The sequence below is a fragment of the Callorhinchus milii genome, unplaced genomic scaffold, assembly GCF_018977255.1.
Source record: "Callorhinchus milii isolate IMCB2004 unplaced genomic scaffold, IMCB_Cmil_1.0 Scaffold5, whole genome shotgun sequence".
NCBI lineage: Eukaryota > Metazoa > Chordata > Chondrichthyes > Chimaeriformes > Callorhinchidae > Callorhinchus > Callorhinchus milii.
In genome coordinates this window covers 52,575,267-52,599,647 of record NW_024704746.1, presented here as the reverse complement: position 1 = coordinate 52,599,647, position 24,381 = coordinate 52,575,267, and the positions used below count along the sequence as shown (strand labels likewise).

Genomic DNA, 24,381 nt, shown 5'->3' with positions numbered 1-24,381 from the left:
ATGGAATCTTGTTGTTGTTGTTGTTGTTCTCAAGGGCATGTCTGTCTGGTAGATTGAGTTTATTGACAGGATTTGATGGGCATTCGATATGCTTCAGGTTTTACATCATTTGGAATTGTTTTGTGGAATAGTAATTCTTGAGGATGATTGATAGACGGATGGGGCAGGGAGTTTCTTCTGGCCAGTTTTGAGCTTCCGGTCTGTTCAGCTCTGCACACCTAGGGGTTGAAGTATCAACAGTTCCAAAGAATAAAGTTCCTCATTCCTGCTTTTCACTCGTTGTCATTCTGAATACAGATATCTTGGTGACCACTGTTAATTCAGTGACAGATGGACACCAATTTAAGAGAGTTTGCAAGGGAGCAAACGGAGATTAGGAAGACTTTTTTTTGCACAGTTGTTAGAATTTGGAATGTCTCTCGGGTGTGGTGGTTAAGGCAGAATCCATATTAGCTTTTGAGAGAGAAATAGGTAGCTATCTGAAGAGGAATAATCTTGGTATGGAGAAAAGGCAGGTAAATGCGACTAACCAGTTTGCTCTTTCAAAGAGCCAGCACAAACATGACATGACCTGCTATTGTATAAATGTTTATGGTTCCACTTTACCAGTGTCAGCTTCCAGCATGCCATTTTCCAAGGCAAAATAGGATGTGGCAATTCCTCACTGCTTGTCTTTCCCTCCTTTGTTTTCCCCTTCTCACAGTGCAAAATGTGTGCTTCATTGTTGAGGAATTACTTTTCTAAAGTTCTAGTTTGAAAAGTTGGCTCATGAGGATGGACTTATTTGAATACTCTCAAGGTGAGGAACGGATGTGTGAAAGGGAAAGAAACGAGCCTCTTGAAATGCTTCACCCATTTTCCCAGTATACAACTTACTGAGGTACTGGGAATCTTAGAGTTCATCATGCAAAAGGCTCTTGAGGTTGTGAAGTTGATCTCATTCTGGTGCTTTGTTATGCTCCACTTTATCTTTCAGTGTCATCAGCCTGTCTCTCATTTCCTCATCAGTGATCACTTTTTCGTAAGATAATTTCCTCATCTTGCAAAAAAACTCAACCTCTGCGTTGGGTCGGCTTCTTCTGTGAACATACACAGAAATGCTTCTTCATGTTCTCCCTGGTCACACAACACTAAACCTGCGTGAGATTGTCTACTTACTGCTCAAATTCTTATTTATGATTTGAACTCTACTGACCTGCTGCTTATCCTTTCTTAACCTGCTGAATCCAGTTTGAATTAAATTTGTATTTTAATTCCTGAGAAAAGTTTTATATTGCCCTTATCCCCTGAGATACTTTCCCTTGTGTTCAAAAAAAAAAACATTGGTACGTGGTTACGACACAGCATTGAGATCTTGACAAAATTTAGTTTTTCCTTTGAACTTTTCTGGTATAAATTGTTTGAGTCCAGCTCCATTCTGGGGAAAAATTCTGGTTAGCATCAGTCCTATGTCAATGTTGGCCCCTAGTGGGATTTCCCATTATAATAATAATCCTTGCTTTTGATATAACACATTATATATTGATATACACATTACAGTGTGTTCTGTGAAGCGCTTTGGGACGTCCTCCCGATGTGAAAAGCGCTATACCAAATGCAAGGATTATTATTATTATCACGCTGTCAAAACGTCTCAAATAGCCTCACAGGATATACTATATAGTGTAGAGACCGTGTATTTGTTTTGTATTGCCAAATGCTCGGCAGAATGTTTTTCCTGTAGGTCTTTCCCCATCCCCTCCAATATCCACTTCCTCAAGTCAAGAATCTTTGTGGGGTTCCTCCCAATTCCTGCTGTAAACCTGTCTGAGTCAGAAGATTTTGGGTACAAGCTCCACCTCTGAACTTTATAATATATAATAAAAATCCTCACATTTCATATAGTGCCTTATCACGTTATTGAGATGTCTCAAAGTGTCTCACAGAATAAATTGTAAAGTGACTTGATCATATATTTTGTGGGCAAAACACGACTTTGTGCTCATCATTTTAGTTGATACTCCAATGTAATCCTGATGGAGCATGACATTGTTGGAGGTGCCGTTCTTCAGACGTCTGTTCCAGTGGATGTTAAAATATCATGGTGGCACAATTCAAAATGAGAAGAGTTTCTCCTGGTGTCCTGAATAGTTCTCAGAATGGATAACATTTAGTTACTGTCTTCTTTTGAATCAAAGATCTGTCAAAGAACTACAGACAAACAACCAAATTTAAGACTGAATTCAACAATTCTGTAGGTTTTAATTTGTGACTTTAATAGAGTAAATCTTGACCCAGATGAAAGTTTATCCCATATGTGACTCTGGCAACTCTTCATTAACTTCAAGAATGCTCCTTTAGGAGATGGAAAGGACGAAAGAGTAAGTGCAGTGATTGCGTGTTAACAGTTGAGAAAATAAAGCCTTGGTTATTGAACTACAAGTCTCTAAAATATACGCAGGATGTATCAATCAATTTCTTTTCAATGTACCTGCTGTGAATGCAGGAAACCAATGAACTTAGTTCCTTGGGAACACAACGTGTCATATGGGTATTTTTCTAACCAAATGTAGGCAAATATCCATTATTGCATTGGAACAATAGCAAAGCTCTTGGGAGGAGCACGCTGCAAGTGTAAGTGGAGCAGGTAACCAGCGTACCTTGCATCTGCTCAATAACTAACAATTGAAACAGCAGTAACTCCACATGCTGCATATGTCCTGGCAGTCAGACCTGTACATCTAGATCCTGGATTCTTAACAATTCAAGCAGTCAGATCTACATGTATAGAAACTGGACTCTTCCTATTCCAGCCGTCAGGTTGTGCTCTTCCTGGCCAAGATTTGTTTCTTTGCTATTTCTTATTGTAATTTTTAAAAATTAAATTCATGAAGAGCCATGTGCTTGCTTGCTTGCCTTCTGATGCAGTAGATTTGAGAGGAGGACTTAGTCAGCCCAATGGGGATTTGGGAGGGTCCTTTGTTGCAGTGTGCAGGTGGACAGATGAAGGTTTTCCAGTTGACCAATGGTTCATATTGGAGTTTGAAAGGGTTAGAGTGTTGTGCAGTTCTGTGCCTGGCCAGATACAGGCCTCAAATGGCCATGCGCCTTGACTGAAGCAGATGCTTGCACCTAATTTAATATGGACAAAGGGCAGACTGCATATTTGTTTACTATTCTCATCTGATCCAATTCTTATTACGAACACCAAATTTGGCCTTGGCCTTGGATTTCCAAACAGGCTTGAGATCCTTGTTGAAAAAAGCATGAAGTGGTTTCAGAGCTGGACTCTGTACATCTTTTTGAAAATAAATCTTTTTCTTCCATCTACTACTCCCTCCCCAGATCCCCCTCTCACCACATCCTTCCCTGTAAAGCTTAGAACCTGTCTCCCACTCCTCTCTCATCACCATTATAACCCGCATGAAACCGACCACCTGCTCCCTCGACCCCATCCCTACCCCTCTCCTTACCTCCCAGCTCCACCTCCTTGCCCCTCTATTCACAGACATGATAAAACTCTCCCTGTCCACTGGTACTGTTCCACCCCTTTAAACACGGCCGTCATCATTCCTATCCTTAAAAAAAAAACCCTCCCTAGACCCATTCCTGCTTTCAAACTACCGCCCCATCTCCAACCTCCCTTTCCTTTCCCAGGTCCTGGAATGAGTCGTTGCTTCCCAGCTTCGCTCCTTCCTCTCCCGCCACTCCCTTCACGAACCCCTCCAATCAGGTTTCCGTGATGTCCACAGCACAGAAACGGTCTTGGTCAAAGTGACAAATGAAATTCTGTCTATCTGCGACCAAGGCTCCCTCTGCCTCCTCGGCCTCCTTGACCTCTCTTCCGGCTTTGACACCATTGACCACTCTAGCCTCATCCACCGCCTTTCCTCTCACCTCAACCTTCACAGTTTTGTCCTTGAATAGTTCAGATCGTACCTCTCACACCGCCTCCACTTCATCTCCACAAATGGTTTCGCCTCTAGCCCCCACACCATCTTGTGCAGCATTCCTCAGGGCTCTGTTCTCAGTCCCCTCCTCTTCAACATCTATATGCTCCCTCCTGGCAACATCATCCGCCGACATAGGGTCAACTTCCACATGTATGCAGATGACACCCAACTGTACCGCTCTGCCTCCACCCTTGATTCCAAGGCCACTGCTGTCATGACAGAATGTCTGTCAGACATCAAGTCCTGGATGAGAGCTAACTTTCTTCAGTTGAACGTCAACAAGACCAAGGGTCTCCTGATTGGCTCCCGTCAGCGCCTCCACACCTCAGGCGCTCACAGCTTCACCATCCATAGTTGCACACTCCTTCTTACTAAGCCAGTCCAGAACCTTGGTATCTTATTTGATCCTCAACTATCCTTTCTATCCCATGTATGCTTGAGCATAGTCAGTGAGTCCACCTTCGTAACGTCGCCCGACCCCGCCACGGCCTCACACCATAACATCGAGGTTTGACTATGCAAGTCTTTGCTTGTCGGCCTCCCCAACTCCTCCCTCCATAGGCTGGAGGTCATCCAGATCTCTGCAGACCGTGTCCTCTCTCGTAGCAGGCTCCGTGACCCTATCACCTCCATCCTCACCCAACTCCACTGGCTTCCCATCACTCAGCGGATACAATTCAAGATCCTGGTCCTCACGTTCAAAGCCCTTCATGGCCTTGCTCCCCCTTACCTCTGCCACCTCCAAAGCCCCTACCATCCTGCCCGCTCCTTCCGCTCAGCATCCCCTGCTAGTCCGCCCCACCATTGGTAGGCAGTCGTTCTGCCACTCTGCCCCCACCCTTTGGAACTCCATCATGCAGTCCCTCCACCTCGACCCCTCCCTTGCCTCCTTCAAGACCCATCTCAAGATCCTCCTATTTGACCGTGCTTTCAATCACCCTGCTTTCCCCACTGTCCTCCGCCCTCCCCAATCCCGACACCCAGCTTGGGTCCGAAACACTGACTGTCCAGCACCTTGGGACATCCTCCCGATGTATAGTGAAGGGCACTATACAAATGTCATTTTATAGTTATTGAAAAGAAATTTTTTGAAAAGAAATCTTCTTTAAAAAAATCTTTTTGAATAAAACTGAAGATGTTCCCTCACTTTATAACTATCCTTCTTGCAAGAAATTGTCTTATTATTGACCTTTTAATGTTATAAAATGAAAACTCAGTCAGGAAGGACATTTCATGGGTTTTTGTGGGACATGGCAGTGTGCAAATTGGATGTTGCATTGCGTTTGCTTATGAAACAGTCACTATTTTAGATAGTAGTTATAAATGAAGCATTTTGAGATATTTTGATTTCATGAAAACTATATCAAATACAAGGATTATTATTATTATTGACTTTGTAAATTTATAAAGTGTGATTGTGTTTGTTTGCAGGACAAACACAAGCAGGAACTAGAGGACCTGAGAAAAGCCGGGCACATTGCCCTGAACATTATCGTTGAAGAGTTCAAGGTTAGTGATATGGCTTTTGAAACAAAATTTTCCCCCTTTTTCGAAGCAAAGCAAATCTCGGTGATGTCCAAAACTGTGGCCATGTGAGTACATTTACATTGGGCAATTCAGTGCAATGGGCGATTCAGTACTCTGACTGGTACTGTCAGAGTAATAGTTCCAAATATGTGGAATCTGAGTTGACTGGGAAGAAAAGGGAGGGAAATATGTCATAATGTAATCTTAGTCCTGTTTACGATCATAGTGTAGGACCACATGCTTGAATCTCAGCTAGAAGATACACAACTAACATTCAAACCACTTTGCGATGGCACGAGTGGACGTTTTTCCCTACACAGGTGAATGAATGGAGATATTTAATGCTGCAGGGCTAATTTCATTGCTCATTTACTTGACATTGGTTGGTGTCAAGGTTTCTCCCAATAAATACATGAATTAGGAGTGAGGCATGAGGAAGCACCATTCATGTCATAAGGGGACAGGATAAACTGCACCTGTACCATACTCAAACATAAGGCTTATTTGGAGGTAAGCTGAAGGAAGGCAAAGATTTTCTTCTGGGATTTTGAAAGTTTACATGGAATAATGTACATATTTCACAGGCACCATCTCTTTTGTCGAGGTGGTCTTTCTCTTGTAACTGCCTCTTCGTAGAGAAATGCAGTGGCATTTCATTTGAATATAGGTTGTTGTGGTTCCAAACGAGCAACAGAAAGCAGGTTTCCTTCAACAACTACATTGTGTCTGGTTGACAGCTTTCCTTGTTCTTTTGTTTCCCAACATCCATCTTAGAATTGTTAGGATTTTCTGACAGGTATTTTGACTCCATCTGGAAGGTGGCACTAGCAGAAGATAATAATAATAATCCTTGCATTTGATATAGCGCCTTATCATGTCTTTGAGATGTCATAAAGTGTTTCACAGAATATACTGTAAAGTGAATTGATTGTATATTTAGTGGGCGAAACATGGCAGCCAATTGTACACAACAGTATCCCACAAACAGTTGTGGATTGAGTAACCAAATTATTTTGTTGTTGTTGAAGTGATTATTAACCCTGCAAAATGAATCACCCATCGATTAATAACTGAGTTCCTACTTACTGCTAGGTAAACAGTGGTATATGGAGTAATGAAAAATAAGGTTTTGTCCCGCCCGGGAATCAAACCTGGGTCCCTCTCGTTTGTGAGGCGAGGGCGCTAACCACTAAGTTACAAGACTCCACAATGTATATCTGGAGGGAGTTTCTAGAGGTCAACAAGAATTATAATGGGATTCCTTATTGAAGGATACAGTTAGGAATTAATGATCAAAATCCTTGCATTTGATATAGCACCTTTCACGGCAGGAGGACATCTAAAATTGATTCACAGAATTTACTATAAAGTGGCGTCATCACTGTATTATGTAGGTGAACGCAGCAGCCAATTTGCACACAGCATTGTCATTTAAAACGGCCATGAAGTGAGTAATCAATTTTATTTTGGGGAAGTTAGTGGCCTTCTGTTTTCAATTAGTGCCATGGGATCTTTAACATCCACTACAACAGGCATATGTGATGGGGTTTAGTGTCTCATGTGAAAGCCAGTATCTCCATCAGTCAGCACTGCATTGGATTGTCAGAGAAAACTGTGAATTCAAAGTCCTGATGTGGGGCTTGAACCCACAATCTTCTGATTTGAATCTGAGAATACAACCACCTGAGCCAGGCTGACAAATCTGACCCCGATGTGTGAATGGAGTTGAAATTGTAGTAGTGTTGACTGCACAAATAGTACTATACATTCAGAAAAGATAAATTTTAAGACTGCGAATGGACTGACTTTAAAAAACTGCTGGTCTGAAGTCAGATGTGAAAATACTGAATTAAAGTATTAAACATTATTTTTCAAAAGTTCCAATGATTTGTTACAGGCAGATAATTTGCTTAATGGCACGCATAGATATTTCAGTTAGTTCCTGGAAAGAACAATTTTGAAGAGGTACAGTCACTCTTGCAGGATGCATTTGGCCCAGCTTGGTTCCTGGAATCGCTCACTCTAAGATCCCATTTCCACAGGCACTGGGAAACTTTCCACCACAGCAGATGCCATACTTAACAAAGGGAACCTGTTTGTATTGGAACAGATAGATAGCAGACGGGCTTTCAGCCTATACCCCCACTCTGGTATTCCATCTTAGAGTCGCTTGTTCCATCTTAAGACTTCTCTCTTTCCCTTCTCACCCACAGCTCAGGGGCCCAAGTGATATTGTTAAGCATCATGGGCTGTCCTGACATGAAAGGCGCTTTATAAGTGTAAATTTTTGTTGTATCTGTGACTCTCATACTTTTGTGCGACCCTGGCGAAACAAAGTCTGACAATGCCATGAGGACCCAGGGTTGAATCGGACAAATAAATAAAGGTTACAGCACAAAAGGAGGCGATTGGGCCTATTATGTCTATGCACGCAGTGCTCTCTGCCGATAGGATCTGGCGACTGGAATCTCTTTTCCCAACTGTTTCCCCATATCCTTTAGTATTGTAACTCCTGAATCAGCATTGATTAAGATTGCAAGGTCTTGTTGAGGTTATAAGTCTCTTGTCGCTAATATGCAGATTAGCTGCTGAAAGTTCCTCATTTTCACAAGAAATGTCTCAGGAAGGAACCTCTGGCCACTTGGGTACTGGAATGTACTGAAAATGAATACATTTCTTCTCATGCAGGTGTAGCTGGAATTCAAACCTGAGTGTGCTTAAGTGCCTTAAATTGCTGACTTGTGACGTCAATGAGTTAAGAGTCATAATTAAAACTAACTGATGAGTAACTTCCTGCCCTTGGCTTCAAGAATAAAGTGGAACAAACCAGGAGGAAATTAGTATTGCTGGACTTTGTTTGTTCATTAAGTGGTTATTATCTTCCAGCGCTATAAACTGGGAAATCATTTTTTTGTCAGCCGGATATCTGACGTATATGGAAGTTCATCAGAATACTTAACAGTATCCAAACCAGATTGAATTCTGCATTTGTTTGTCATCTATAGATGGAAATGTCTGGGATGGAATGCACACTCTCCCAAGAGGGACATACCCTGCTAGTCTAATCCTGTAGTGTTTTCGGTGCAGGTTGGCAAAAGACAACATTAGAAAGGTTAACTTGATAAGTATTTGAAGAAAACAATGCACTGGGAATTGGGATTACCAGCAGAGAAGCTCACATAGCAAGGCCTCCCTAACACTGGAGAGTATTTAGCACAAATTGGCAGTAGCCAAAGCTTGGGGACCTCAGAGTGTACGATGGGGTACTGCTGGAGCTTACACACTGCAATTTACACACTACAATGTGCAGCAAACAAATACAAAATGAATGGCCAATTTTATTTGGGGATTTGTTGGCCCAGACCTCAGGAAAACCTTGTTCTCTTTTCAAATAGGGTGATAGGATCTTTAATGTGCATCCGAACAAGCAGACGTGACTTCAGTTTCATGCTTATGCTGTGTTGTGATTGTTTGTGATTATTGTGAAGTTCTATATTTCTTGTTGGTCAGCCAGGTGTCTGACACATGTTGAAAAACGTCACCATGCTTATCCAAAGCACACTGAGAATTCCATGCACCCACCTACACATGGAAATTCCAGAGATAAGTTGTTGGAATGCAATGCATACTCTCTCCCTGGAGGGACACATTCTGCTTACCTAATTCCGGAAAGTATTAGGTCCAAGTTGGCAAGAGCCAAGGCTTGGGGACCCCACAGTGTGTGTTGGGGTAGCTGCTGGAGTCTAACCAGCTAAAATCGCATAGCTTGCCTTCCATAGCACTATCTGGAAAGCTTTCCCATTGCTTGTCCAGCTACAACCACTTTATCTATTAGGGCTTGCAGGGCTAAAAGGAGCTGCATGGAAGTTTCCCTGCCCCCAGTGATTGGTCCGCCCTTCCAAGTCAAGCTGATGAGCCAGGCTGGTTGTGCTGCCACCAGCAGTGCCCTGGAATACTGTGGGCCCACAGAGGGCTGGCTCGATTCCCACATTCCATTGTCAGGCATGTCACCTTGGATCCAGTTGAGCTCCAAGGAGATCCCACTTACCTCCCCCCAAGGAGGATAGAAACTAGTTGGTCATTCAACATCCAAAAAGCGCAGGTTTGAGCCCTCACTAGGTGAATGGTAGATACCAGAAATTCCCTGCGAGCTTCCCGATGGGCAACAGATCTCAGTATGAAATGCCCGAGAGCAATGCCACCAAACGCAAGCAAGCGAGCGGCGAGGTCAGACGTGAGGAAGCGAGCGGTGAGGTCAGGAGCGACCAGAGCAGAGACCTCGGATGAACCAACGAGGAAGAGGGGGCGAAGGTTTCAATGTTCCAGGCGAGGAGGTTCCAAGCATTGAGATGCCATTTCAAAATCTCCTGGACCAATGGCTGAAACATCACTTCTGGACGCCGTTTTTCAAACCTAAGTATTTTTTTCATTTTTCCCTAACCATTTCATTTTTTTTCCCTTTCCTCTTCCCTGACCTCCTCCTTTGCCATCCCTTCCACCATCTCTCTCCCTCTGGCTTTGTTCCAAACAAAGATATGAGCACCTTCCCCCTCTCTCCCCTCTGTGCTGTCTCCCCTAGCCCCCGCCATGCTTGTGGGCTGACCACCTCCCACTAAATAATCCCTCCAAAAAAACCAAACAATAATAAATTGGTCGTTTTCAATCCATATGACTGTTTGTGGGACATTGCTATACGCAATTGGCTGCCGCGTTCGCCCACAAATATACAGTCAATTCACTTTACAGTGTGTTCTGTGAAGCGCTTTGGGATGTCCTCCCGACGTGAAAAGCGCTATATCAAATGCAAGGATTATTATTATTATTATTATTATTATGCTTTGCTCCCGGTCTCCACGTGCACGTTTTGGCTGCCACTCCTTCTGAGCCACCCCCTCCCCCCCCCCCCCCCCGCCCCCGAAAATGCTTCCCCTTCTACTCCCCACACTCTACTACTACAACAAGATTGCATTTATAGAGCGCTTTTCACGCCTTACTACCACTCAGTCCTTCTCTCTCATGCCCTCCTCGCCTTCTCTCTCCCGGACCCCATTATTGCCTCCCTTTGCTCCAGCTTAGGCATCCTCTGCTCTGTAGGCATTGTGGCTCTCGGTGATGATTGTTCTGCAGCAGCCACCCCAGCTGCCCTATTGCCCACTCTCTGACACAGCTGCCTCCCCCACCTCCGAAAGGCTTTCCCTCATCCACATTCTTACCCTTTCCAACTCCTCTCCCCCCCAATCCCCCACCCTCCACAGTCAGTTCTCCCATCAACATCTTCTCCCCTGCGGCTCTGAAGTCCTCAACTTCCCTGTCAACTTGGCCTATCTCACAGATTCACCAAACCGGTGCGCAACCTAGGTGTCAGGTTTGACCCACATCCAATCCCTGACCAGGACCACCTTCCTCCACCTCCGCCACATTGCCTGCCTCCAACTGTACCTTACTCAAGCCGCAGCCAAAACACTCGTCCGTGTGTTCGTCACCTCCCGATTCGACTTTTCAAATGTCCTCTTTACCAGTCTCCCCAACACCACCAATCTACAAAATCCAGCTAATCCAAAACTCTGTCTCACCCACACTAAACTTTGTACCCCCATCACACTAGTTCTAGCCAGGCTCCACTGGCTCCCTATTGCTGAACGGATCGATTTCAGAATCCTCACACTCGTTTTCAAATCCCTTCATGCCCTGGCACCTCCCTGCCTCTCCAACCTGTTTACCCTCCAATCCACTATCCGCTGCCTCTGCTCAACTGTCTCTGGCCTTCTGCATGTCTCTCTGTTCCACCATAGGTGGCCGCGCTTTCAGCCACTGTGCCTCGAAACTCTGGAACACTCTTCCTCTATGCCTCCGTCTTGCTCCTTCCCCATCTTCAGAACTCATAGTCTAGCCTGATACTCCAATACAATGTATACAATACAATACAATAGAGTGCACTGCGTTGTTGGAAGTGTCATCCTTAGACGACATTAAACGGAGGCCCCATCTACCTCTTCAGATGTTCATTAAGGATCCAATTGGCCCTATTCTAAAAGAAAAGCAAGTTTCCCCAGCTGTTCTGGTCAACAAAATAGGCTGTATGTGGGCCATTGCTTGGTCCCAATGTCAAATTCTTCTGCACAAATACAGTCACATGACTTCACAGCGACTCTGGTGCAGAGCTTTAAGACATCATCCCTGTATGAAGGGTGCTAGATCCATGCAAGTATCATAATTATTCTTTGCATATCTTGTTCAATTCTTAACAGTCTCAACTGACCCAGTCAAGTTTCCCCTAACTCTATAACCTCGCCCACGACCTCTCCCCTTGGGCCGCTGAGACCCTAATCCAGGGATGGCCAATTTGCTACCCGCGGGCCTCATAGAGGGCTCACGTGACTATTCTAACCATGGGACGTCCTCCCGACGTGAAAGGCGCTATACAAATGTAATCGTTGTTGTTGTTGTTGTATCATGCGGTCTGCAAGGGACCTATTGGTCGCAAGGTGGCCCTTTTTGCCCTAATTTATACATTTATCACATCCAAGCTAGATTATGCCATCTCAACCCTTGCCGGGCTACCAGCCTCTTCCCTTCACAAGTTGCAGACAATCCAGAACATTACAACTCCTGTCCTTTCCCAAACTAGACTTTGCGACCCTATCAGTTGCATCCTTCCCCTGCTCCACTGGCTCCCCGTCTCCCCGTGGATCAAGTTCAAGATCCTCATTCTAACCTTTAAATCCCTCCACGGTCATGCCCCACCTTATCTCTGCAACCTCCTCAAACCCTACAAAACCCAGTTGCTACCTATGCTCAGCCTGCTTCATGTTTCCCACCCACCATTGGTGGTCGGGCTATCAGTATATATGCCCCCACTCTCTGGAACTTCATCCTAGAGTCCCTTCGCCTTGCCCTTTCTCTCGCCTCCTTCAAGGTCTACCTCAAGACCTTCCTCTTGGACTGCACTTTCGGCCAACGTTTCTCCCCTCACCCCCTTGCCAACCCCCAGCTCACATGGAAACCTTACATTGTCCTGTGTCTTAAGTCCTCCTATGTAAAAGGAGCTATTTAATTGTAAATTCATATTGTATTGTTTGTGTTGGGTGGAGACTGGGAGATCTGAGCGGAGGCGACGGATAAAAAGAGCAAACATCTCAGAGACAAGAGGGTTGCTGGGGAGGGTGGGTGGTGGAAAGTGGATAAAATGATCTGTTTGATCTCAACAGCATTTTCAAAATTTCTTCAAGGGTTTTAATTTTTCAAGCTTCTGCTCAGTGAAACCTGAGCCCAGGAAGGTGGATGCAAAACAACCAAGATCATTAATCTGCAATCTTATGTTGCACTCTCTGTTTGTCTGTGTGAGTATGACAGAAACAGGGACAGAGATGTGAAGGACGTTTTGCAATCCAGACTAGTGAAGATCAGCTGTTCATTTCTCGTCAACTTTAACCTTTCTAAATGTTGTGTTAAATTTTTGTCATGCCAAAAGCTAAGCATCACTGCAAAAAGCAGATTTAAAAATAGTGCCCTTGTACCAAAATACAACAGCATTATTATATTTGGTAATCTGATTGTGCAAACATAATTCTGTGAAGTTACAAAAATCGGGCCATTTTTAAATGTTTGGTTTAAGTTGACTGTTTAAATTTGTTCGATCTCTCAGACTGCTTATTTGGATCATTTCCATGACTTCCTTTGTAAATTTGTTCAGGTTACAGATAGTATTTTTGTCAATGTTGCCCACATTTCAAGGTATATATCTGTCAGCATCTTAAAATGAGCATGTTGTGGCTCTTGTGAACCTTCACTTAGTCTTACCAATGCCTGTTATCATGGATACAGTCCTCCACTTTAACGTGTGTTTGACGAGTCTGGTCTCAGGTCTGTGAAGATGGATGCGATACTGGTGAAAGGACAGATATTTTGGTTTGACAGGCAGGTTGTTTTTGTGAATTCATTCCGATTGTGACTGGCTTTTAGTGAGAGGATTTTGGAGATAAGTAGGTCTTTCACAGCTGTGGTAAAATCTGTAGTTTTTCTCTCTCAATTCTCTGAATGGAGATCATACTTTACAAATATGAGGCACCCTACAATTCACAGGATCACAAGATCAGTTTGGATGAAGAAGCTCATTCGACCCATTTGAATGGATCGAATTTGTAAAATACTCGCCCAATCAACTTCCCATCACAGCAGCAAGCCTTTTTTTAAAAAATGAATCCAGTGTGTTGCCCTTGACTACCCTGTTCCTGTCATTAGTTACGCTCTGAGTATGACAAAGATGATGGCCTGAATGGGCGTCTCCAATATGGTAGTATTACTAGGGAGGAGGAAGCAGTCAGATCCACTGAATTGTTTTTGCTGTCACTTTCTTCTAAGGCCTCACCCATTCTTCTTACTTGTCTTTAAAGCTAAGAGGGTGGCTTACTTCAGTTGGTCTTAAGCAGGGATGGCCTTTGTCCATTGTTAGTATTTTTACTTCCTTTAGTTATTTTTATAATAAGCATGTTGTAAGGAGCTGGAAAAATACCATGAACTGATTTTATTGAGTAGAAAAATAAACTTACAGTCATCTCCGTTTGCCAAAATGTCTAAATTTTGTAGATATATTGTGTGGAAATCTGTCTGATTTGGATACTTTTAAACATGGTGATAATATGCCAGATACTTGGCTGACTAACAAAAAAGTTTACCCATTGAGTTTCAATTACTACTTGTGCCAAGCATTCCAATAACCCTCTGTATGAAAAACGTTCTTCCTCCCGCCCCTGCAACCATGAATGGCTATTGAGGTTCATTTGTTTATGTGGCAAGTGTCTAAAATCTGACTTGTGACCGAGAGCATTTGTCTGGTGACATAGGGTGTGTGAGGTAAACAAGGAGATTGGATGATGAGTGGTTCTCTTCATTTGTGATGAATTGTGGTCAGTGAGTTGAGTTGTGCCAGTGCTGAGTGAAGTCATTGCCTAATGTCAACATCAAGCTTTTCTTAGACAGTTGTGGAAAGCGATGTTGGGGATATTTAATCTTCTCTAAAATTCTCTGTAATTATAGTGTTCCTTTGCCTCAACCTCAGGAGAGCACTATCTGGTAAGCACATTGAGACATCCTCCTTACGTGAAAGGTGCTGTATCAAATGCAAGGATTATCATTATTGATACTCGTTATCATTATTGATAACACAAAGTTAGGGTGGTAAACAGTGAGAAATATAGTAGCCAACTATAGGAAGACATAGACAGAATGGTAAAATGGGCAGACATATGGCAGATGAATTTCAATGTGGAGAAATGCGAGGTAATGCATTTTGGTAGAAAGAATGAGGGGAGGTAATATAGGCTGGTAATACAATCTTAAGGGGGGGAGTGAAGGAACAGAGAAACCTGGGGGTTCAGGTAAATTAATCCTTGAAGGTGACAGGACAGGTAGATAAAGCAGTAAAAAGGGCATATGGGATACTAGACTTTATAAATAGGGTCATAGAGTACAAGAGTCAGGAGGTTATGATTAACCTATATAAAACACTGGTTAGGCCTCAGTTAGAATACTGTGCCCAGTTCTGGGCACCACACTATAGGAAGGATGTTAAGGCATTGGAAAGGGTGCAGAGAAGATTTACAAGGACGGTACCAGGAATGAGGGACCTTGATCATGAGGAAAGGCTGGAGAGGTTGGGATTATTCTCATCAGAGCAGAGAAGATTATGAGGAGACCCAATAGAGGTCTTCAAAATCATGAGTGGATTTGATAGGTTAGAAAGAGAAAAACTATTTCCACTGGTCTGTGTGTCGGTGACTTGAGGTCACAGATTCAAAATAGTATCTGAAAGAAGCAAAGGGGAGGTGAGAAGAAATTTTTTCACGCAGCGAGTTGTTTGAATGTGGAACACATTGCCTGAAAGGGTGGTCAAGGCTGATTAGATAAGTACTTTTAAAAACACGGTGGACGGGTATTTGAGGAGGACGGGTTTGCAGGGTTATGGGGAAAGGGCTGGGGAGTGGGATTGACATTACATTGCTCTTTTCAAAGAGCCGGCACAAACTCGATGGACTGAATGGCCTCTTTTTGTGCTGCACGATTCTATGATTCTATTTGCATTTTGTTACATTGAGAAAGCCGAAGACATCACAGGAACATTGAATTCTGGTACATAATAATAATAATGTTCGCACTTGACATCGCGCTTTATCACGTTGTCGAGACGTCTCAAGGCTCTTCACAGATTATATTGTAACGTAGATTGACAGTGAGTGAAACGCGGCAGCCAAGTGCACGCAGCAGTGTCCCACAAACAGTTTGGACCTTTGCTGTTGATTGAGGAAAGGAAGTGAAGCCTGAAGATTTATATTGTACACTAATGTGTTCAACTGAGCCTAGGATGTAGAAAGGAACCTGAGAGCAGTGTTTCAATCTTCTGACTGTGATTAAGGATGGCGCTTAAACCTGGAATCCTTATAGTGGTAACAGTTCCAACTTGGGTTTCCTCCTGTAAATTCTTGCTGTTTCTTTAGGTTGGAATGACTTGCAAGATCATTTAAATTAATAATCTTTGCATTTGCCATAGCACCTTTCATGTGGGCAGGACATCTCGAAGTGCTACACAAGATTTATTGTAAATTGTTATGGACATTTATTTTATAAGTGAGTATGGCAGCTAATTTGTACATAATAACATTGCACAAGCAGCAATGAAGTGAATGTCCAATATTGAGGGGAATTGTTGACTTGGACACCAGAAGCATTATGTCTAACCTGAACAGGCTTGGGGGAACAGGATGGGACCTTGTTTTTCAAGAGTGTTTTTTTTTTTGCTTGTATGTCTTTGTCTCTCTTTCTTTGTGTTTTTTTTTACCATTTTTCTCCCACCACACTATGTTAAATGTATCTCAGTGATGGTGGGGGGTGGTGTTCAGTGAAGTTCTACAGCTGGCTAGCTTTTCTTCAGATGTCTTCAACTAACATGCGCACACACACAGACATCTCCAATGTGTTTGAACAGGGCTGGGATATACATTCTCATTGTGTAATGCTTTGCCTTGAGCTTTGCTGTCCCTATAATGGATGTCTTGGAATGGAGTTGCATGGGATGCCACGATCCTGTTGCCTTGCCCACACCACAGGGTTTCGGCTGTGATGCCTTTCGTGCTCCACTTGTTGGAACATCCATCTGCTTTTACTTGTAGTTTTTCACTTCGTACTGCCCCATGGGATTTCATAGCATGTGGGGCTTAATGTGTGGAGGATGTGGTATCTGTCTGTCAGTCAGTGAAATATGTCTGTGGCGTCTTCCCTCAGCAGCTTTCCTTTGCCTGCGTCCTGTGTGGTCTGCCTTCAGATCAGTAAATCGAGTCCGCTTTAGTCAAGGCGAACCCACAACCTTCCCAGCTGCCTGTAATGTGCGTGTATTTGCACGAGAAGGAACCTTTGAATTGGGAATGCTGGCTGGGATAGCAACCATGCAATAATTTCAACTGGGGCAATTCCGTTCGCTTTGAATTACATTGCTTCAATCTTATTAATAAGTGTAACAGATCAAGAGACTCAATACACCGGTGCAAATATTTTCTTAGTGGTCAATTTCCAGTTATATTTTATGCCTTTTTTTGAAAAAAAGGTTTTTAATATCAAAATAAATGGAAGAAATAAATGCAGCCACGCTTGATTTCTGTTTGACTTGGCATGTTTTCTTTGTTTCAAGGCATTAATGAAGGTCACTATGCTGGAGCAACAAGAGACCAGTGGTAAACACCTACAATCAGCCATAGAGAAACAAGCCCGGGAGTGTGAAGAGTTGCTGAATGCCCAGGTACCCCAAGTTGTAGTTTTGCCATAATGAGTCTTGTTCGAGTGTCAGCTGGCTAAATTGGCGCACTCGCCTCAAACAGAAAGTTGTGAGTTCAAGGCCCACGTCAGGACTTTGAACTCACGTTGTCTAGGCTGACACTCTTAGAGTGCTAGAGTTCGTCAGAGATGATTCATTCTTCAGATGAGACATAAAATAGAGATATTGTCTACATTTTCAGGACGACATGTAGATTTAGTGACGCTATTCAGATGTGTCAATATCCTACCATCAATCGCCTAGATAAAACTTAGGCATTCCTCCATGGCTGTTTGTGGGACAATGCTAAGTGCAAATTGGCTGCTGCATTTCCCTACAATATACACAGTCCTGATACCTTATAATAAATCCTGTGAAGCACTTTGCGACATTTTGATGAAGTGATAACTTTTATCAAAATGCAGTATTGTTCCATTCTGCTCTTGTAGAAAACATCTTCAGCTGGATGTGACCTGGCGATACCTTTTGCAGAAAAGCTTCATCACTTTCTGGGGTTCAATATTTAACCAAAATATCTGACCAGTTGCCTCGCATTCCCTCAGCAGAATGGTGTGAACATTGTGGTTGATAGTTAAAGGAAGATCACATTGAAGTTCATCATAGAACCATCGAATTATATAGCACAAGAGGCCATTTGGCCCATCATATCTGTGCCGGCTCTTTGAAAAGAGCTATCAAAATCAATCCTACTCCACTCCCCCACTCTCTTCCCCATAGCCCTGTAACTTGTCCTAATTATCTAGGTATCTTGCCCTTTTTAAAATTTTGGTTCCTTTCTTTGCTAATGGCTCAGTGATGAAGCTTACTGCCTGCACTTGGAAGTGCATTCTCAATTGAGGTAGCTCTGTTCACAAGATCACAAGAAAGGTTCGGATGAAGAAGGCCCTTCGGCCCGTTTGATCTCATCATTCCAGAATACCCACCTACCCTACAGTCTTCCCAATCTCACCTTCAGGCAGTTTTTTAAAGTGATTCCAATGTTCTGACCTTAACCACCCTTCCTGTTAACTTGTTCCAATTGTTAGAAATTATTTCCTGTTGTATGTCCTGAAACTGCTGTTTGCATCCTCAAACACCACCACCATCAACAACAAATTCCATTTGTATAACACATATGTTCCCTTGTTCTTATATCTCGGTGCATCCAAAAGTTTTGTCCTGGGTTTACTTTCTCAATCTCATGTAAACTTTTATACATCTCTAAGATATGTATCTATCCCCTCTGAGATGCCTGCTTTCAAGACTGACCCTTAACTTGTTCATTCGAATCCTCTTACCTCGGAGTCAAAAGGTTGTAGGTTCAAGTTAAGTTTATAGTCCAGAATAACACAATGCAGGCCTGGGGGAGCATTGGCATTTTGGTGGTGTGAAGTTAAACTGAGGCCCTGTCTTCCTGTTAAGATGGATGTTAAAGATCTAGCGACACTGTTCAAAAATAATTTCTTCGGTTAATTGGTCATTTCCCTCGAGACTATATACAGGACCTTACTGTATGCAAAATGGCTGATGCTTTTGGCAACAGAAAACAATGAAAACAAAAATTAACATGGAATGCGACAGCGCCAAAACCAGCCATTTTCCACAACTAGTCTGTGTTCAGCGCCTTGGAACGTCGTCCTCCTGACATGAAAGATGCAATACAAATGTAATTTTGTTGTGTTGTTAATCCATGTGATCTTTCACCCCTCCTAATCGCCCATTCCCATTCTCATTCATAGACGCATTGTTTTTTCTTAAATACGTTGATACTTTCAGCTTCAACTGCAGACTTCCGGCAGGTGTTCCACATTCTCGCCAATCTCTGCATAAAGAAGTTCGTCCAAAACTCGCTTTTAGATCTCCATCAGCTATTTATGCATTTTGATTTGGACTCACCAACAAGTGGAAACAACTTCAATACAATCTACAGCATATATGTATCTGGAATCTATTGATCTAGGAGCATAAAAATAGGAGGAAGTTATTTGATCCACTGAGTCTGTTCCATTTTTTTATTATTTCATGGCAACTCGTCATTGTTTTAATCCAATTTAAAAAAATTTCCCTTTTTTTCGCTGTATCCCATAAAATAATCTACTAAGAATCTGCCTTTAAAGCCTTTAAATTATCTGCCACGCGTTGTTTCCGCATTGCATGCAGGAATGTTTCTTTTTGAAACCATGGTGTGAACTAATGTACTAGAGAACTGCAATCATCCCCTAATTGCACCACTGCCTCCTGGCATGTGGTGTAAATAGCTCATTGGTGCCTACATCAAATGGACATCTCACAGAAGAGAAGAACAATGAAAACATACCAGTGGTATCTATGAGCCCACAAACTATTCAGATTCAGAAACTGCCTCAAGTGAGTTTGGGAGTGTACAGATACCCAGTGCCTTGTTGCTCAATGGTGGGTCTGAACACTGTTTCCCAAGAGTTGTAAATGAGATGATATACCCTGTATTGAATTATATAAAATAACAGTTTGGCTGGAGTGAGCTGCGGGCTGTAAAACAATCTCGGGAGTGCCTGGGTGGTTTACATAAACTGCTTGAACTTGTGGTTTGGGATGTCGGCTCAATGCTTTTAATACAGTCCAGCCCCACAATTTTCCATACAATCAATGAGAAGTGGTAATTGAGTGAAAAAACAATTGGCCATTCGTCTTGGCAGGCCTGTTGGCATGGCCTTGTGTGCCCAAATGTTGGCGTGTCTTCTGCAGTAAGCCTGATAGCAATAAGAGCAATGAAACATTGGCATTTAGTTTTCATTATCAGATGAACACTTGACATCTGTATTGGCTTAAAAAATACAATTTTTGCTTGTACCACTTCCTTTCTTACTGTGCGTTCAGCATCTTTCAAGCTTGACTTGATGCCAAACGAGCCTTCAAAATATGTATATATTATCTTTTAACAAGCCATTTCCTCCACCAAAGCCACAGTGCACATAATGTTAAAGCAATTGGCAGTGCAGATGATGCGCTTTTTAAGTTGTGAGAAACTAGAATCAAATAGTGGCTGTGCTCTAGGTCTGGGTGTTGCTGCCTTGAACCCTTGGAGCTGAAGCTCTGAATTCCCAACCGTTTTAATACTTTGTGGATGCTAAGCAAGGGGAATTCTGAGGACAGCAAAGCACTTCTGTGACCAACATTTCCAACTTGACATTTTGTTCTTAATTTTGGATGGACTATAACAACTTAGATATATATTGCAGGGTAATGTCTCAGATTGCTTTGCAGTGACAGGGTCAGATGCTTCAGTAAGGGTTGGGGGAGGTGACCTGAAGTGTGGTCAAAAATGTGGAGTCCTGTACCATGTTGGTTAGAGCACTCGCCTCAACACGTTAAAGGAACCGGGTTCGATTCCCAGGCAGGGCGAAAGCTTAGGCAAGTTTCCTTACTGCACACGCCTCTCTTTACCTAGCAGTAAGTAATCACCCGATTGTTAGTCGATTGGCAGATCACTTTTCCAGAAGCAATAATTCCTTCAAAAAAAAGGGATTCAGTCAATGTAGTCAGCCAATCCACGACTGATTGTGGGATATTGCTATGTGCAATTGGCTGCCGCGTTTTGCCCACAAAATATACAGTCAGTTCACTTTACAGTATATTCTGTGCAGCGCTTTGGATGTCTCAACAACGTGATAAGGCACTATATCAAATGCAAGGATTATTATTTTAAGGGAGGACTTGATAGCTAAAGATGGAGGGGCAGAGAGACACAGTTCCAAAGGTTAGGGTTGTAGAATCTCAAGACTCGGCCATTGATCATGGTACAGAAAGGGTGGGATTGTGCAGCAAGCCCAAGTTAGCCGATTGGAGGGGGATTGACATGACAGCATTGTGCAGGTTTAGAAAATAATTGTTTGGAAGTACTTTATGCTTTTCAAACAGCTGTGTCCGGCTCTTAAAAATTTAATTTTTCGGTGCCTCCAGTGTTTTAAAGATAAAAGATCTGCCGAGGTTTTAGCAGAGAAATCTGGTACGGTTTACTGGAAATATAAAAAACAAATAAATGGTTCTCTGGAGTGTTTTGTAGACCATGTGTTATGATGAACGTTGTATTGACAGCTGTTGCTCCACATGTGTTTAACTTGGGAGTATCATCGAAACATTTGTATTATCCAGTGCAATTCTCCAGCGGACTTTATTTTAAGAAACCAAATCACAAGAAGTGAATGAACAAATGGTTATATCTATTGCTATGTGAAGTAGTTTTTTTTCTTTGAGTGCAATGAAGTTGTTGCACCATGTGCTGTTGCAGCAGAGAGCCATAAGCTAATTCCTCTGACTCCCCCGAAAAAACACGTTGTCTTTCTTTCTCTTCTCAATTTCCTGAAAACAACGATCCATGCTCGGGTACAGTTCACAGATGTTTAACTTGGTAGTAGCATGTATTATATCACGTGCCCTCCAGCAGCTCACCCAAGTGGTCAGTGTGTCATTCCCGATGGTGAGCTTCGGCTTTAGGCACATTTTCAAGGTTGATCGTCTCATTCTCCAGTAATGGTCATTGGACAGTAAATCTGAGGAGATTTATTGGACTGAATGCACCTCAGCCCAGTGCACTCAGGCCATTTTATAGCACTTTTATCTGAGATCAGTTGAATGAGCACTGACTGATTAACTCTCCTGGTCTGCACGACTTACTGGCGAGCGAGCTTAACTGACTGAGGTATCAGGGAAGCTTTCTTTGAATCTTTTAAACATATATTGCTTTGCGCAATTGGCTGCCGAGTTCCGCCCACAAATATACAGTCAATTCACTTTACAGTATATTTCTGGGAAGTCCCAAAGATGAGATAAAGCAGTATATCAATTGCAGGGATTACTATTATAGATAGTATTGACGAGAACAGTTCTGTTGCTGTTTTTCAAAGTCCTGAATTGCAGAACGATGGACATCCACACACACCTACAAACACGCACATACAAACATGCGCATACACAGATACACAAGCATATACAAACAAATAGATACAATCACATATATACACATAAACGCTCGGGTGTGTGTATGCTTGCATAGAATGCCAAACAAGTCCCACATTGCCTTGATTGTAACCATCCTTGCTGGCCTTGCCTTTAGCCATTGTACCTCATACCACTATGCAAACTATTGGTTGGGCTGATCTTGGGACCACCTTGCAATTTAGCAATTTTCCTGCACACATGTAGGACATCCTGGTATCACACATAAAGCATCCTGGCTAGCTCAATTTGATAAGCACCGGAACTTGTGACTACTTTGACTCCTGGTGGGTTGTCTCAATGATTCAGTGCTTATGGGGATATCCTCCCAACCTGAAAGGTGCTATTCCATTGTAATTTTGTTGTTGTTATCGATGCTTAAATAAACTCTTTGTGCAACTTCCTTAAGATTGTATGCGTCAAAGTCAGTTTTTTTTATAACTTGCGAATCCAGAGGTATGACTTGTGAATTTTGCCTGGCATTCAGTATGAAGGGCAATGATGTCATTGAAACTGTTTCCTCCGCTGCAGCTGCTTTTGTCCTTTTAAGTCCTTTAAATTCTCCTCCATTTCTGCAACTTGTACATTGGTGTATAAAAAAAGTTGAAAAAGAGGGCACTCGAGCAGAGAGTCCAGGAGCATGAGGAGGGAACGGAGTGAGGAGGAACAGAGTGAGAATTCTTTTTGGGAATTGGGTGAGAGTGGGAATTCGGGGCAGGTGAGAATTTATAAAGGAGAAACAAAACCCTCAAGAACCTGCACAAAAGGTCACATTCCTGTGGTGGTGGTGTTGAGGTCAGTGGTTAGTATATAAGGAGTGTGAGCAAGGGAATAAAAGTGTGAACTTACTTGTTTTTACCTATTTACCCCAAAACTGTTGAGATACATTACAAAACATGTCTGAAAACCTGGCAGGGCAGCTGAGACCCATTCCAACCACATTGTTTGCCATGTGGGAACTCCAGGATGGTTCATGTGTTTTGGACAAACACGTGTGCAGGACGTGCCTCCTGCTGCTTGAGCTTGAGCTCAGGGTCACTACATAGTATATGGGAGGCTAAAGAATTTATGGATCGAACTTTTCAGGGGGTGGTCATCCCACAGCCACAGAGAGTTCAGGAGATGGTCACCCCAGCTACAGAGGGCTAAAAAGAAGGGTGAGTGGGTGACCATCCGATGCAGAGCAAAAAAAGAACAGGAAGTACAGAAATCCCCTAAGAGTGTTGCACTCACAAACCGGTTCTCGGTACTAGATGCCGGTGAGGACGCCTCTGGCGAGAAGAGTCAAAAGGTAATAGATGTTCAGGGGGACAAGGGGAAAAACGCCAACGCTGTTGTGATCAGGGATACAACAGTTAAAGGGCGTTTCTGCCATAAAAGACGGGACTCGTGCCTGGAATGCTGCCTCCCTGGGGCCAGGGTACATGGTGTCACGGAATAGGTGGAAAATATACTACAGGGGGAAGGGGAAAATCCGGAAGTTGTGGTCCATGTCGGAATCCATGATGTAGGTGATAAAAGGGCTGAGACCCTTCAGGGAGTATATCAGAAGCTTGGGAAGAAGCTAATGAGCAGGACCTCAATGTGGTGATCTCGGGATTACTCCCAATGCCTTATGCAGGTGAATACCAACCTAGGAGGATCAAACACGTGAATGGAGAAATGGTGCATGAAGGAGGGCTTCAAGTTTCTAAACCACTGGGACCACCTCTGAGGCAGATGGGACCTGTACACGAGGGAGGGGTTACACCCGAGTAGGGCTGGGACCAATGTCATTGCAACAAGAATAACAAATACTGTGGGGAAGCGTTTAAACTGATTTCGAGGGGGATGGGGATCAGAATGTAGTTTCAGGGAGGGGAAATTAGTTAAATAGTGCACGCGGAGAGAGAAATAGAAATGAATCTATTTGGTAAGAGTTTCGGAGCAGAAAAGGAGCTGTTACTCTGTTAGGTATTTACCATACACCTCCAAATAGTGGGAAGGAGATAGATGAGCAAACCTGCAAGCAGATTCAGAGTGATGCAAAACCAATAGAGTAGTGATAATGGGGAACTTCAATTATCCTAACATAGACTGGGAAACACAGTGTAAAGGGCAAGGATGGGGAGGAATTCTTGAAATATGTGCAGGAGAACTTTCTGG

General features: G+C 43.0%; 1 protein-coding gene across 11 annotated transcripts in view; it reads left to right on the top strand.

Annotated features, from left to right (window-relative positions):
* LOC103186228 (coiled-coil domain-containing protein 91) overlaps positions 1-24,381 on the top strand; it is a 90,500-nt gene that overhangs the window by 28,835 nt on the left and 37,284 nt on the right. For all 11 annotated transcript variants that reach the window (XM_042335380.1, XM_007905121.2, XM_007905120.2 and 8 more), the window contains 2 exons: positions 5,364-5,441; positions 17,140-17,247. In XM_042335380.1, the coding sequence (XP_042191314.1) occupies positions 5,364-5,441; positions 17,140-17,247 (186 nt within the window). The remainder of the gene's footprint in view (positions 1-5,363; positions 5,442-17,139; positions 17,248-24,381) is intronic.